Below are 16,740 nucleotides of genomic sequence, written 5' to 3' on the forward strand. Positions count from 1 at the left end.
AAAAGAAAAAATTAAATCCTAAGATGTGACTTCACTTCAATCGCTGGCATATAGCTTATGGGACTATATTTATCCTGCCTACCACAATAACTTTTATTAAAATTGATAAGGTTTAGATTCATATGTAGAAGATGCTTCTTTTATCAGTGTATTATATTTAAAGTTGTGAACCATATGAGCTGAAGAAGAAATTAATTTCCTTTCAAAATCTTCATCCTCTGCAAGTTGCAAACAATGTAAGACCACATCCAGCTTGGAAGTGCCCTAAGCTTAAAATTGAGGCTGGAAGAATAGTAGAGAAAAATATCATAATTAAATTAGAATTGTGGGTAGAACAGGGACAAAATATAATCTTTTGTCCATTCACTTCAGGCAGAAAGTTAAAGAAGTGCTGTATGTCAAGACGAAAAGCTGGTTGCAACCAGAGCTCCTTTTAAAGTTTTATTTAACCTTATTTACAAAAGGGAAGATTGACAAGTATTTAAAAGAATCCTAAGTGGGTTTTTATATTCTAAGAGTGTGCAGTATTGTATAAACAGCAACTGCAATGCTGGCTGCTTGGGAAGAGTGAAAAACTACTCTCAGTCCTGCATTCATGATGAAATTGTTCCCAACACCTCCCAGAACAAGCACCTTTGCTGTCAGAATGCACAAAACTAGTCTAATCAAACAGGAAGGTGCATTGGGCTTTCGACATCCCCTAAATAAGCATGAAAGCAGTGGTTCACTTACAGGCTAAAACATCTTGCCCATGAGGCTCCACCATGTGCCATAGTACACTTCCAGTTTGGGGCCATTTCAGCTCTTTGGTTTTTTGTTATGCTTTGTTTGGTGGAGTTTTTTTCCTGTTTCTGTGCTGATTGTGCTGGGTGCTGGTGCGGTCCCAGGTGCCAGAAGCATCCCTAGCTCAGGGCAGTGGGGCTGGCAGTGGTGCCAGGCTCGTGAGCCTGACCCTGCAGCCCACGGCAGTGACCTCTTGGCCAATGGCAGCATGCTGGGATACAGCACCTTGCTGGCTGGGGAGCCCCCTGAGCAAAGCAGGGTTTGCTGGTGGGGTGCTGCGTGCTCCGGGTGGGATGGGCTGTCTGCATGGCCCCGAGTGCTGCTGCTGGAGAGGCCACTGAAGATGGGCTGTGCAGGGAACCAAGCGTGCCTGTCCCACGGCCCTGCTGCCAGGGAGCCATCCTCTTCCTCCATTTGTAGAGGGCTTGGGTACCCTGAAGAGCTATGAGACAGGATATTTTGCCCGTGCAGCAGCACTGCCAGTGAGAGGGCCCTGTGTGCAGCGGGGGAAGCCATCTTGTGTGGTGGCGGGAGCCTGCAGCGAGGCGATCTCATGGCTGCCATGCATAGGGCACAGCGCGGAGCAGAGTGACACAGCACTGCAGTGCCAGTGATGTCCCTCACGGCTCCAGGGGCAGAGCAGAAAGTGCCACAGCTTGGGGGGTGCGAGTTGTGTACCTTCACCACAGAAGATACAGAAATAAACGCGTAACCAGGCTCTAGTACTGCCTAGTACTTTGTGTTTCTATAATTCTGCTGTATGATTGACTGCCCACGTTGTTCGGCACACAGTCCAAGAAAACCAAGAAAGATTGGGTATGGTGCAGGAGATTCCTTACTACAAGCTGAAGTACATATGTTATCAGGAAGCATTTAATTCCAATAACTTTTTGCCGGCCATTTGCAAACAAATGGGTACTGTGGTGGGCTGCACAGTGATGAAAAGGTCTTTGCAGCCTTGAACCAAATGGTGAGGCAGGGGGGATTCTTGTGCAGGTTTTGCCATAGAATTGCAGGAGATTTTAGGCTGGTTGCAGCTTGTCAACTACTAGGATATTTTGAGCTGAACACTGGAGTGAAAAAGAAGGGCTAAAGATAGAGAAGAATCTGGGAAATAGGGAATAGAGGAATTGGAGGGAGCTGCACATACTTGCTAATGAGTGGCTGTTTCTACAGTTGTGCAGGGTTTTTGACTTGCCATCCTCCCAGTGTTGTATGACATGTAGATTTACTGGAAAACTTTTTATTTGTTCCCCCATTTCGTCCTCGGTCATCTTTGGATTTTCATTTTTGCTTAATACTTAGAGGAAACCAAAAACTCATAAAGAAATTTAATTTCTTTAGTTTAAAGGAAGAATTTGACTCCACTTTCTGGGGCCATGAGTTATATGAAAATTGAAATACATTTTTCTTTCCAAACTTTGCTTTGCAGCTCCAAAGTTTCTGTCTGTTTTAATAGCTGATGAGGAGGAGTACCTGAATGGGTCCGTTCCATAATTTTGTAATCTTTGTGTTTGCCAATTTTCAGTATGATCCTCCAGATCTAGTCCTTGTACCCTAATCTCTTTTGTTCGTTTAACAAAGTCCTAAAACAAGTCACAATCCAAATGTGGGAAGCTTAACAGAATCTGCTTCAAAGCTCCAGGCTAACGTACCTCAACGTTAGTGGGATTGCTTGCTGGTAGCTTAAAGCGAGTTAAGTTATGTGGTAGAGGTACATGATGGAGCATCCCTGCTGGTTTGCCCTCTGTCCATGGCTCAAGTCACTGTGCTGGGCCCCTTTATTTCACTCAAGTTCACTCCTGCATTTTAATGAAGAGACTGACTGAAGTATTTGATTCTTCAGGTTTGACAGTGACTGCTGTGAAGGAATTTGGGGAGTGGAATTTGGAAGCTGGAGCACTGGTGCTTGCAGATGGAGGCCTTTGTTGCATTGACGAGTTCAATAGCATCAAAGAACATGACAGAACCAGTATCCACGAGGCAATGGAGCAACAAACCATCAGTGTTGCAAAGGCAGGGTAAGTAGCATGTTAGCATATGTGAGAAAGCAACGTGAGATTTTTCTCTTGTACTTACAGGTTGGAGGGATGCTGATTAAATATCTGTTTTCTTCATTGTACGTAATAGTTTTGTTCTCAGCAGTATTCCTAAACTAGACAAGTCAGCATTTCAAAGGACAGTGCACTGGACCAGAGGCTGCAAGCAATCAGAATAAATAAACACCCTCTTCACTGTTGGGTTTTCAAACTACTGCAATAGGCCAGGGCACTTTCCTACAAAGACTTGGCATCCTTTTTCTTGTCCTTTGCTGCAAGTGGTCATAATAATCACTGTGAAATGAGGAGCTTTGTGACTTTTTTGGTTGCAACTCAGAAAGTAGGGCTTCATTTTTCCAAAACCACAAAATCACAGAATCATTAAGTTTAGAAAAGACCTCAAAGATCATCAAGTCCAGCCTGTGATTGATCACCACCTTGTCAACTAGACCATGGCACTAAGTGCCATGTCCAGTCAGTTCTTGAATGCCTTCAGGGATGGTGACTCCACCACCTCCCTGGGCAGTCTGTTCCAATGCCTGAACACCCTTTCAGTGAAGAAATTCTTCCTGAAGTCCAACCTGAACCTCTCTTTGCACATCTTGAGGCTATGTCCTCTTGTCCTGTAAAATCCAATAATATTGCTTAGTAACCAAAGCACATCAAGAGATTTCCAGGCTGCTGTATTTTCCAAGAGATTTCCAGGGTGCTGAATTTTATATGTTGGGTGTGGCATAAATATAAACTCCTGCTTACTTTAAGTTCCCCCCATTCCTTTTTCAAAGTAGTGTGTGTTCAAATCTGCTATTCCCCCCACTATCGCCACCCACCACTTGGGTCTTTGAGCTCACATTTCAATTTGTCAATCATATGCAGCTCTTGTCCAGGCCCAAATTATTTCCTGGCTGCTATTGCTGAAACCTCTGCTACTCAAAAGGCATCACCCTTTCCATATTCCTTTGTGTCACCTTGCACTCAGCTCTTGCTCCAATCACATCTTGGCTCCTCTAACTGGTCATGTCGTTCCCTTATTCTGAGCGTCTCCATCCTCTTTGTCAGACAGTGGACAAATAATCACAGAGTATTCTGAGTTGAAGGGAACCTGCAAAGATCATCAAGTCCAGCTCTGAAGTGAATGGCCTAAATGGGGATGAAACCCACAACTATGGTGTTCTTAGCACCATGCTCTTATCAACTGAGATAATCTCAGGGTCGTGTTGCTCTCACCTGGGTGATTACCAGCTTTGGCCAGCTGGGCACAAATATGGTCAATATGGTCCTGTCTCCTTAGTAAGACAGGGACATATTTCAGCTGAGTTCCTTGTTACAGTTGTTTGGGTTTGATAGATCCAAACACAGTTTGCTAACTTGCACATGTATCCCCAGTTGCTCACTTTTAAGGACTACATCGAATGAGGATTTTTTGAGTAGTAACTTAGCACACATAGGTTAAGCACCTTCTTAATTTAGGTCTTATTTTGGTGCATGGAAGATAAGTTTTTTTCTTGTTGGGTATAAGCTAGTGGAAGGTCTGTGGTCCTTCCTCTCAGTTACAGAAGAACTTTGGACGTGAGGCAGCAGTTACTCAGGAGCTGACTAGAAATAGCTCAGTGACAAACCAAAGTTAGAATGCTTCTGCTGCTGCCTTACCCGAAAGGAGTGCATTTGGACTAGAAGAGTAAAAATAATCTCTCCCCACATCTACAAGCACATACTAGGACACCATGGTTAAGAGAGGAAAACGGCTGTTTCAGTTTGATGTGGCTGCCACCACTGTTTACTTGGGTTCATATTCATGTTTACACACAGGAATAAAACATGCATTTATGTCACATTTTATTTTACTCTCTTAAAAGGTGAATTAAGCTAAAGTGTTACTTTACAGCATTCAAAAGTGTTTCTATACTGTATAAACCCACAAAGTAATATTTATTTCTGAGAAGGAGTGTTGGTTTTCACTATTTAAGGATCTAGCTACATATGGAGATTATTTGTGGCAATGTTGGTCGGTGACTTTTGGTATCCAGATTAGTGTCTGTTTAGTTGTTATTCTCTGACTGAAAAATACTGTACATATAATAAATATTAATACAATAATTGTGTACATTGTTTAGCTCTCGTGGTCTTTCAAGACAAGATGTGCTCTTTATAGCATAAAACCACAAAAGTTTTTAAATACTTGGAATCATTTTCCCTATCCAGTTTAATTCAACCATAATGTTCACCATGCCATTCTCTAGCTTGGTGTGCAAGCTTAGCACGAGGACAACTATCCTGGCAGCAACAAACCCAAAAGGCCATTATGACCCCAATGAGTCTGTCTCTGTCAACATAGCTCTTGGCAGTCCCCTGTTGAGCAGATTTGACCTGGTCTTAGTATTGTTAGATACGAAGAATGAGGAATGGGACAACATAATTTCATCCTTCATCTTGCAAAATAAAGGTAAGAGTAGTCTTTTTAAATCATAAAGTGTTTTGTTGGAGGTTTTTTTTGTTGGTTAGTTTCTGGTTTTGTTGTCTGTTTGTTTGGGGGCAGGGTGTTTTGGGATTTTTTTATTTCCCTCCATTTTTTAGTTTGTTTTTCTTGAGTCTTTCAAATTAATCAGTGTTTACATTTTTGTCATGGTGGTTTTCTGCTGTATGGTTGTTCTTCAAGTAGGAGTAAGACAGAGATCACTAATTAATTAAGAGGGGTGAGCTGAGAACACTCTACTTTTACTCTGGGATCATTTACAAGAGATTTCAGTCCAGACTTCTCTGTATGTGGATTGTTTCCATCTCACACCTTTACAGTGCTTGATCTGCAGATCCTAAATGCCTTGCAACTGTACTTGCTGTTAAAGGGAAACTTAATTTATGCAGAACAGATCAGAGATGCACATGTTGCTGGGCTCAAAGAATGAACAATAGCATTCCCCATGTGGAGCTTTGTGCTCTGGAATGAGGGAGGGCAGTGTGATTTGATTTTGACCAGCCCCTTCTCCATCCATGTCAAGGAACATGGCTTTGATCCCCTTTACAGAAGAAGTGGTTAGAGGAAACTTCTTCAGCTAGCTTCCTTCCCTTTCTAGAATATTTCCCTACAAAAAATGTTCAGAATATGGCAGGTAAGTGTTGGCTCCAACAGAATAGGTAAAACAGCCAGAGGAGGTGCATACACTCATGTAGCATTTTTCATTTGAAGGAGTTCCAAAGCACTTGGCACTGCCTGTACCATCTGGTGGGCAGTGAGGCTGACAGCAGTTCTATAGAAATTACTGGAGGCTTTACTGTGGATTTTGATATGGGAGGGATCAGATGGTGTGTAAAATTCTGCACTGGAATTTGACCAAGTCCTTGAGGACTAGTGTACAGACCAGCCAGTATGCCTCAGAAGTACAGTAATGCGTCTTTCGTAGTCACCTGTCTATTTAACAGGAGTTCTTGGGAAGAAGCTTGGTGTCTGTTGTTACAGAATTACTTACAAGGATGTTGTAATGCAGGCTGCCCAAGCAAATCAGAAAAGCTCTGGAGCATGGAAAGGATGAAAACCTACTTCTGCCTTATAAAAAGCATACAGCCAAAATTGTCTGATGAGAGCAACCTGATCCTTGTTCGCTACTATCAAATGCAGCGTCAGAGTGACTGCAGGAATGCTGCCCGCACCACCATCCGCCTGTTAGAGAGTCTGATACGCCTTGCAGAAGGTAAGGCCCTGGCATTTTTATTTTTAGGCTAACAATTAACCTTTATGAAATGAATAGAACAGTATAATTATAGCCAGTAAGCAGAGTAACAGCTTTTCCATGGAGGTGGGGATAGGTGATTCTTGTATTGTTTTATCCTTCTCATCTAAAGAGCCTCAGGGCTGGAGATTCTGAATGTGAGAAAGGGTGTTACATTTAAACTATCAAAACCAGTTTTAATTTTGACATTCTCATGTATATAATAAAAATTAAAACCTCTGGAAGAAGTCACATTCAAGAGAAAAATCTCAGAGATTGTGTGTCTTTATGAAAGGCAATCTCAGGATTTACTTGCTTCCATTTGAGTCAAACATTTGCTTCTACTATGAAATTAATATAACATAAAATTAGCATATTTTTTCTTAAGTATCAATAATCCTAAAGTTAACACCACATAAAAGATAACATATTTTTTGTTTCCTGAAGTATAAGTAATCAAGACCATATTTGCCATACAACTTAAAAATTTCCATCTCTGTGTTCAAGTCGTATTTCATTTATTAAAAAAAACCCAAAGGAAGCAGTATGTCTCTGTCTTAACATGGTTTTATTTTATAAAATGGCATATCAAATATTTTCAGGATGAATTTAAAAGAATGTACTGTATTTTGTTTAGCAAGCATAAATGACAGTGTAGTGCCTCCTACTTCAGATGTTTATGTTTTGTTCTCCATTTTGGGGGAAAGGCATTCTTCATTTAAGTGAAAGACATTCCTAACTTTTCGAGATACACATGTAATTTTCACATTCAGTGTTTCTTCCCTTCTTATCATAAGTTCATGAGATTGGGGCTGTTAGTAGGATTTGTTCTTTCAAAGTATTACTTGGATGGTATTAACTAACCTGTCTTTCTATTGCTGAATAAGAACTGAGTGTGTTTCCATGGCCATTACGAAAAAGGTTTCATATCGTAAATTATTTGCATTATATCTATTTACAAAAAACACTTTTATTTTGCTGACTGAAGAAAGAGAAGGAAGAAAAAATAAAGCTATTGTAGAGAATAGCATTTTAAATAATACTGAATCGGTGACACAGACCAGATAGAGGAATACATTTTTTTCTGACCTGTGATGAAAATTAGACCTTATTTTTTACTTTATGGTGATGACATGTGCCTATGTAGATAAGGATGTTTCATATCACACTCTTTGTTGTGATATCCAGCATTTTACATTTTTTAACTGTAGAATTTTAAGTATCTTTATTCTGTCACTGTAACTGCAATTTGAAAATTACATGCTATTGTTCACTAGAAAAACTAATCCTTCCAGTTTCTGTTGAAATTAACATTGAAATCAAAATTATTATATTTATGTTTAAGTTATGCCTATGCATGAGTGTTTGAGGGCTGAAGAAATTCGAAGAAGTATCTTGTTCCTTCTTGTACAAAAAATTGGTTTTTGACTTTGGTAACGCTTGCACCCATTTATTTTTGATAGCTCATGCCCGGTTGATGTTTAGGGATACTGTGACTTTGGAAGATGCTGTAACTGTGGTATCAGTGATGGAATCTTCTATGCAGGTAAGTTTTCTTGCAGACATTGCCATTGCTGCAACACCCCATTTAAGGGATTTGGTTTTACATGTAGACATGTGCCAGCTCCCTTCTCTTTGGAAAGGATTTTATAGACTCATGCAAAGTAGGTAATCAGAGACCTTGACAAGTCTTTTTTAGTCTATCTTGATTGTTAAAATCCTTAAACATAGATTATGCTGAAAAATCTGTATTAGGATAAAGTCCTGCTTCCTTTTTTTACAGACCAGTCTAAGTGAAGTTTTGGCCTAGTATTGGCTTTTGGTAATCTACATTTTAAAGACATTTTGAAGCAGAAATTGTTTGTATATCACCGTGTTTAATAGTCTCTAATGGGTTTTTGTTCCATGATGTTACATAGTCACCCATTAATTAGGTATGAGAGAACCAAATCATTTTTTGGAGCAAGTTCAAACAGTTGCCAAGACCTACAATTTATTTAGCCATTAAATAATTTTAAACTATGTTGGTAGTAATTGTAAAACTCGGAACATTTAGAAGACTAATTTTATTCTTAGAAACCTTAAAATTCCAAAACTTTGCTTGGACTGAAAATCATGCTTTCCAATTATCACATGGATTTATGTAATGTTTCTACTCAAAAAGGCATTGAAAAAATGTGGAAGGCTAGATTTTAGTTTACTGTAATATTATTATTAGGATGTTGAAAAAGCAGCACATTTAGAATTAGTAAAAGAAACATAAATCTGATAGAAGGGGTTTTTTTAGTAGAAATGTGGAAAATAATATAGACACTATTACTTCAGACAGAATATTTTTAAGAGAAATAAATCTTCATGCTTTGGAGTAGGAAAAAAATTACCATAAACAGATTATCCAAAGTCTTATGCATGGGAGTTTTTAGCACATCTGAAATGTTTGGGTTTTGCTCTGTCAGAGATGGTGTACTCTGCTGCTCAGCTGACTGGTCTGATCCAAAATGGCATTTGCTATGTTCCTGTACAGGTCGATTTGAGTATTTTCAAATTAAGACAATTTTATGTAGCACCCATTAGTTCAATGGGCCTGAAAGACCTTTGTAGGAGTAGATATGCTCCTTTTTTTGGAGACAAAGCTCTTCAGGATAGATGCACAAAGTCACATATGGCAGGTAGAAACTTGTGATCTCTCTTGTCCTTTCAGTGAGAGTTGAGAGACTAATTGCAGTTTGTGCCACAGATAATCTATTGCACAACATTGCAAATGGAATTTATCTCAAAAATACTACAGGGCCTGACCTTATTAAATAGGAAAAGATTATTTCGCTGTCTGCTGCAATTCATCTTGCACTGTTTTGAAGAGCTCAGCTTTTCAATGACAGCACTGCAACAGAGTTAAAATATGAAGCTGTTGAAACTGCAGAAGATACCACATAAGTCTTCATTAACTGTAATTAAACCTGTAATTAACTAGATGGAAAATTGATGGGACTGTGGTTTCAAAGTAATACGGTTTTGGATATAAGAACTCTGAAATACTAATTTTTTTTTTTTTTTTTTGGTAACAGATCAAAAAGTGAAACATATGTATGTAATAATAATGAATGTGTATGTTCCCCTGTGTGTCTCTCTACCTGATCAGCACAAGTAAATGTAAAAGAATTGTTTTAACTGTGGGTCAATGTTTCATTTTTATACAGTCCTGCCCTCAAGGGCTGCAGGTTGACCTGGCCAGGGTCAACCCACTACATTGTGTAACAAGTTTTTGTCTAATAAGAGTCAGTGAGAAATTTGCCTGAATTATGACTGCAGATTACCTGGGAGTGCTTGGTATGCTTACCATCTTTGCTCCACTCTTAGCTTCTTATGAGCAAGTAGGCAAACATGTTCATTTTTGAAGCAGTTTCACTGAAGTAGTTTCCTTTTGAAGGAAGGAAGTGATTTATTTGTTTTATTAAAAAAAGATGGAAGTAGCATGCAAAAGTTTATTTTCAGAGACAGATTCCTTCTCTAGAAAAAAAACCCCACAACATTTTGTACAGATACATCCTGTGTTTCCTGCCTAATTGTCAGTCTCTAGAATGAGGTTGTAAATGAGGAAGTGCCAGTGTCATTCTGGAAGGACTGGTTGCCACCTTTTAGCTCAGCAAACTCCATCTTTAACACTGTCTTTGCAACTTCGACAATAAGTCAGTTCTTGCCAGTGTAAAATTAAAGTTCACAGTTCTCCTGTGACTGGGTATTTCTTGTGAGCTCTCTTGAGAAGGAAGACTATCACATTTTCATCTCCAACCTACTTCATTGGAGTTTTTTGTTTGTTTTGCCCTCTAATTCACCTTTATATTTCTCTTTCCTACTTCGTCGTTGTGAGCATATTCCAAAGCCCCTGGCTTGATCTTTTCTTTGCCTCATTTTCTCTTGCTAGCATTGTTTCCCTCCTTCTCTTGGTCCTGTTTCCATCCTTGTTTTATTCTTTTTCCAATCCCTCTCCTTTAACTCCTTTTTATAATTTGTCCTCCCATCCCTAGGCATTTTACACCTTTCTTTTCCACTGACTTTCCCTGTAATATTTTCTCTCTCTGTTTTAGATCCTCTGCCCTCAGTTTACAGTGGTTTTGTCATATGGTTTCCTTCCTCTACTCAAAATGATATCTCAGAATCTCAGAGGGGCACATATCTCAGAGACGTGAGCACCAGCACAGGAATGAAACTTCACAGATATCTTAACTTCACTTAGAATTTCACATGCACATCCAGTATTTAAAAGAAGCTCCTTGTGATGGCCATGAAAGGGATTGAAATGTCAGTGAGTGCAAGACATTATTGTAGCCCGTGGCTCTGTATCTCAGGATATATAACCACATAGTCCTCTTTTTTTCCACTGGGTCCTTAGGACACAGGTTGACAGTACTCAGTCTGAAAGCAACTATCTTTTGTCAGTGTTTTGCTCAATATTTTGTTTATTACCTGCTGTTCTAAAGGTAATATTCACAATTTCTTAACATATTTTTCTTTGGAATTCATCTCCAGTGGCCTTGAATATTTCAGAAATATCAATTCACCTATCTTCACGCAGTCCTTGCAAAGTGATGGGATGGTGCTACTCCTCTGATCTGGAGCTGAATTATGTACAGTCCAGAAGGAATGGTCCACTAGAGCATACCCACGAGAGATGGTTGGGCCCCAGTTTCAGAATAGTAACACTTTGACTGTTTGAGCACATTTCCTGTTGTCTGCAATTTCCTTCTGTGCACTCACCACATCAGGATTCCACTTAGAGATTTATTTTCTTTCTTTACTTAACTGGCTCTTTCTGAATCCCAAAAACTGGAACATAGCATCAGAGACAGAATCTGGTCCTCCTTATCTGCTTTTAATTGTTCTAACCAAGGGACTGAGTCCCTGCCTCATTGTCTATGAACTTTCCAGTTCCTGAAGCAAATACAGCAGAGGGGTGGGTTCTGCAGGAGCCTTTTCCATGCCAAGAGACTGGTGCTTCCATGTGGAAGAGATCTATTGTGTTCCTGAAGTGATGGGTGAAAAAACCCCCAAGTGGTAACTTCAGTGGGATGCATTAAAGGTTGCATGGACAGCCTTAATTTTAGCACATTGTAGTTTTAGAGAGCTTTAATTAGCCACAGAGTGATGTTTTTCAATGTAATATTTTAACACTGCAGAATGGTGGAACCAGAAATTATCACAATTGAAAACGTGTAATCCATGTGATGCCATAGGTAGCAATTTCTGGATCTAGAGACTTCATTGACTTTTGGTATTGTATCCATGGCACTTGACACACATCTGGTTCATTAGTTGTATTGAGCTTTATAGATTAGACAGGAGTGGTAAATACTAACTAATCTGTGGCAAAATAGAGGGTTTGTGGTGTGAGGTGTTTTTTTCCAAAGAGCAATTAACTACAGAGCTATTCTAGATTATTTGTTGTGGAACAAATCACTGTGCAGATGCTCTGTTCCAAATAAAGACTGCTTCATTTTTACAAGGCACAGCAAAAATTGTCCCATATTAAAATCACTTACAATTCAATGGAATTATTCACAAATAGTAAGTTACTCTTAAAGTGCTATTCAGAAATATTTCTGTCCCAAAAAATTTACCCTGTGTTGACACGCCTTAATACACAGGTCTTTTCCTTTAGGAAATTAGGCAAAGCTAATGAAAACTTCTAGCAGTCAGAACTTCTTCAGTTAAAAAAGTTCCTCACATGGGCACAATTTTTACAAGGTATTTGGAAAACATCTTTAATCCTAATTTTTGTTTTCAGTCAGGATCTTCTCAAGCTTTAGGTGGACTTCCCATTCCATGTGTCAATAAAAATAAACAAGTATGAGTAGACTGCAGGCTTGATCATATAATTGCTTTATGTTTATGAGCAATTTTCACCGTGTCAGCAGATCTAATAGGATTATTTGTGTGGATACAGTTAGCAAATATTTGCTACCTTAAGCTTTAAAATATCTAAGGGAGAATTTCAGATAACATAGTCGCTGTTGTTTAAATTTGGTGGTTAATAATAAAGGTAGTTTCCCATTTTTATTTTTTAAAATCTCTTTGGTGCCATAGGGGGGTGCACTTCTCGGAGGCATCAATGCCTTACACACCTCATTTCCAGACAATCCAATGGAGCAGTACCGAACACAGTGTGAAATCATATTGGAGCGGCTGGAGCTGAAAGACCTTCTGCATAAAGAGCTACGAAGACTTGACAGGTACAGATACACAAAGTAACAAACTAATTCAGATGGGAAACAGAATTCGTTTCACAATAGTATCTGGAGAGGGTCTAAAAATAGTCTGACATTGGGAAGGGACTCGTTCTTTAGAGGACATGGATAATCAGGGAGATTGTTTTAAAGTAGCATTCTGAGATCATCACAAGATCATTTCTCTCTCTGGGTTATGGAATTTACAAATATTTTAATGAGTTCCCAACTCATATCTGAATATTATGCTCAGATAAGTTTCAAAAGTGCTTCTCAGAGTCAAAATGCTAGATTCTGTAGCTGAGCAAGTAATTTTGTAGAGCCTTTTGTTACTTGTTTGGTAAAATACAGCAGATCTGCTCATGATTTTTTATGCCGCCTTTTGTGTTGGGATTGTCAGGATCCTTCCCTTTCTGTTAATGGAAAATGTAAGCCTGAATCAAGGTTCTGTAATTTTGGGTGATTTTTTCTTTTTTACATGCTGGAATTGTCACTGTCGCATCTCTAGTTTCCAGCTCACTGCAGTAATCTTTGGGAAACCTATTTTTTGTTATTAATAGGAAACTTTTAATGCACTGAGCCTGAGAGAAAAACCCTAGAATTGGAAGGAAATAAAAGTTAAAAAAAACAACCCACCTTTTCTTCCTGAAATGAGATTAGGCTGTGAAGAAACTTGTACTTTCTTACTGTTAAATGAAGATAAAAGATTAATGTCATTGAAATTAATGGAAACAGCTGGGGGAATTCACTTTTCCTTTGAATATTTTTGAGACTTATTTTGTAACTTGTAGTAATGATGTGTTAAATAACCACAGAGTCAACAGAAACAGATGAAAGTGGGATATCTTCAACAGACGGACAAAAGCTACTTTTAAAACAGAGGTGTTCATAGGGGATCAAAGAAATGTAGGATGGGATGGGAGATCAAATACAAAGAGAGGATTAGGTCTGCGTTTGACCTTCCTGGCAGGAGCTCACATTATCTGCTCCGAAGCCCTTCTAATGATGAGGATTTTCTGTTGCCATTCTGTAGTCTGTGCCATGATTGCTCCACCCAATGCTCATAAAGGTTTTCCTAATATTCCACCGAATGCCCTATGCTGCAAATTAAGCTGATTTCTTCTTCCCTCTCTTAAGCAGCTTAGAGAGTACTAAATGAATGTCCTCTTCAAAACAACCCATTCTGTATTAGAAGACTTGTTCCATGCGTTTCCCCTAAACTATATTTCAGTAAAACAATCATGTATCATATATCTCATCCCTTCTTGATGAGTCATGTAATTTCTGCCACCTTCCATTAAAAAAATAAGGATAAACATGTTAGTAAACAATTACAGTAATTATTCTAAAACATACATGTCTGTATAGTGCTCTCTCTCTCACAGAGCAGAGAAACTGTTTATTATGCATAAGAATCATTTCTTCTAGACGAATGCAGTCACTTTTGGGATGGAAGGTGGCTGCTTTTCACTCATGGTTTGTATCACTGTTTAGCGAAAACCAGAATGCTGTCTGCCTTGGAAAATATCTGTTTAGGTATAATAGACAGAACATCAGCTATTCTGAGATTGGAGGGAACCCTCACTCAAGCACCTCTGTTGTTTTAGAGGGCCCTGAGAATATAGATAGGCACAGACAGTGATAACTAAGTTTTATAAGTGATTTGAGATGCTTCCATTCTATCACGTTTTTGACATGTTAAGTACATAGTGATTATGAGAGAAACTCAACAACCACTATTCCACGTAATACCTAGGTTTTCCATTCCAATAACTCATTTGAGACTTTACCTGGCTCAGGATAAGATTTAAGTAGGTTCTGTTCTAGAAGATAGACTTACAGAATATATAAAATCTGTAGGGGACTCTAGCAATGGTTGTAAGTAGTGCAAAGCTTGTGTTTAGTTTGTTTTTTTTCCTGTTTGGTTTCCCAAGGAAATGCAGTTTAGGTGGTTTCTTTCTCTCTGTCCGTCTGCCTGTCTTCTACTGGGGACACTAAATCCTGCCACTCACTGTTGAAGGTGCTGAAAGATGACAGACTGCAACACCAGCTTTCAGAGCTGTATGTGAAACTTAATAACATACTTTTGTGACCTACATTTTTTGTAGCTTTCCATCAGTCATGCATATTATGTATCAGTAATACAATGAAGAAAGAAAAAGGAAGAAAATTCATTTACTTTGTTTAATTTTTTTTTCATTGTATAGATTGAAAAAGGAAAACTCATGCCAGCAGCAGCCTGAAGAAACAAATTTCAGTACTACCACGAGGTGCTTGAATGATGATGCATTTGGGCAGTCAAAGCAAAGATCTCAGTCAGAACTTTCAAATCAAGAAGAGGATAACTCTGGGCCACGGACACCTTTGCTTGAAGGCAGCTGTGAAGGGAATATTCATCCAGAACCCTTTTGCAACCCAGCACAGGGTAATAACAAAAACACAAACAGCCTGGCATGGTTTGACAGCCTGGAAGAGAGCAGCATTGATGCTGAAGAAAATTCTCAGAAGTCGTCTCCAGTGCCCAAGATATCTCCAAATAACTTGGCTTCAAAAACCTCAAGCTCTGAAGAAAGATCTGCTTCAATACCAAGGAAGCAAAATGGAGTAAGAGAGTCACTAGCAGCTGTGGATCTGCATGCTCCTCTGAAACAAAAGGACACAGTTTCCAAGTTAAGCAGGAAAAGGAATGAAGAACACAACTGTTCTTCTTCAGAAGATAGTATTGCAGACCCAGCACCAAGTGCTAGTGTGCAGGATTCAGTTATTAGACAAGATGCTTCTAGAAGCTGGCGGAGGCTGCACATGGAGAAGTCACATGGATTCTTTACAAGTACACAGGACCCCGAGGCAAAGGCCCTTCCTTCAGTATTACCTGCCTCTGGCCAGCCAGATCTTTCAAGTGATGCAGATTCTATGCTAGGACAAGAGAACAGCATATCAGTAGCAGCCAAAGGTGCAACAATTTCCATGAGAAAAAGAAGTAAAGATCAAGTAGTGAAGGAAACAAAGGTAGTAAGTTCCCATGAGCAAGACAGTGAAAGTCCCCCAGTTGCTAAACTAGCTAAATTTTCTTTCAGACCAAGGACAAAGCTTGGTCATTCTTCAGAGAAGACAAATGAAGAATTTTCTCTTTTTCAGAGTGAAACTACTTTTAAGCCAGGAGAGCAGCTCCAGGGAGAGCAGCTTCCAGAAGAATGCTGCCCACCTGAGAAAAGTAAGATGACATTGACTCACTTAGGAAAATGTCGTTTGGAAAAAGGATCAATTAAGAATAAAGGGAAAGAAGAGCAGCAGAGTTGGGCCTTAGGGAAAGAGGTCAGAGAAAGTGCAATGATACGCTCTGATATCAGTTTTGATGCTGCGTCACCTCCACCCACTGAGAAGAAAAGGGAGGGAGAGGAGAAACTTGGTGGTCCAAGCACAGGGAAGGTGCGCTCCAGCACATTAGCCAAGCTGTCGACGTTCTCCTTTGTGTCACGTCCTGAGGCAAAATCAGAAACCTCAACTGCAGTTAAGAATGACACCAACAAGGAAAGCCACAGCCCATTGCTGAAGGTGCACGTGAGCAATCCTGGCAAAAGAAAGAGTTTTGCATTGGGAAATTCTAGTAAAGCCAGCATGGCCACAAAGACATCTCTCTTCTCCATAGCAGAGCTGGATGATGCAACATTAGATTTTGATTGGGATGAAGAGGTTAGGAAAAATCCAAGGATGTAACATGTATATCGTCCCAATTATTTAACATGCAGTTCTTCTGAATCTTCACCCTTCTATCCGTTGTATCCATGGTTTTCAAAGTGTTTCATAGAATCATCCTGGACCTGTGGATGTACTTTCTTTAAGGGCCATATGCTTTGCATAAACAGGGACTGTGTGTGCTGCAGGCCCGATTTGGCTTTTAGTTTCCTAAACGCTTCCCAAGGCTGTTTATGTCAGTTCACTGGTTTGGTTGAACTGATGAACCCTAAAGACTTGTATAGCTATGTTTGTGTC

At 39.4% G+C, this 16,740-nt stretch overlaps 1 protein-coding gene across 1 annotated transcript in view; it reads left to right on the forward strand.

Moving 5' to 3' along the window:
• MCM9 (minichromosome maintenance 9 homologous recombination repair factor) overlaps positions 1-16,468 on the forward strand; it is a gene marked incomplete at its 5' end in the record, with an annotated part of 47,364 nt that extends 30,896 nt beyond the window's left edge. Inside the window, 6 exon segments of the mRNA XM_082277243.1 lie at positions 2,630-2,804; positions 5,063-5,265; positions 6,305-6,508; positions 7,990-8,072; positions 12,608-12,753; positions 14,955-16,468. Coding sequence (XP_082133369.1) covers positions 2,630-2,804; positions 5,063-5,265; positions 6,305-6,508; positions 7,990-8,072; positions 12,608-12,753; positions 14,955-16,464 — 2,321 coding nt within the window. The 3' untranslated portion in view covers positions 16,465-16,468.
• Positions 16,469-16,740: the final 272 nt, after the last annotated feature.

Source organism: Coloeus monedula, assembly GCF_965178545.1.
Source record: "Coloeus monedula genome assembly, chromosome: 2".
Taxonomy (NCBI): domain Eukaryota; kingdom Metazoa; phylum Chordata; class Aves; order Passeriformes; family Corvidae; genus Coloeus; species Coloeus monedula.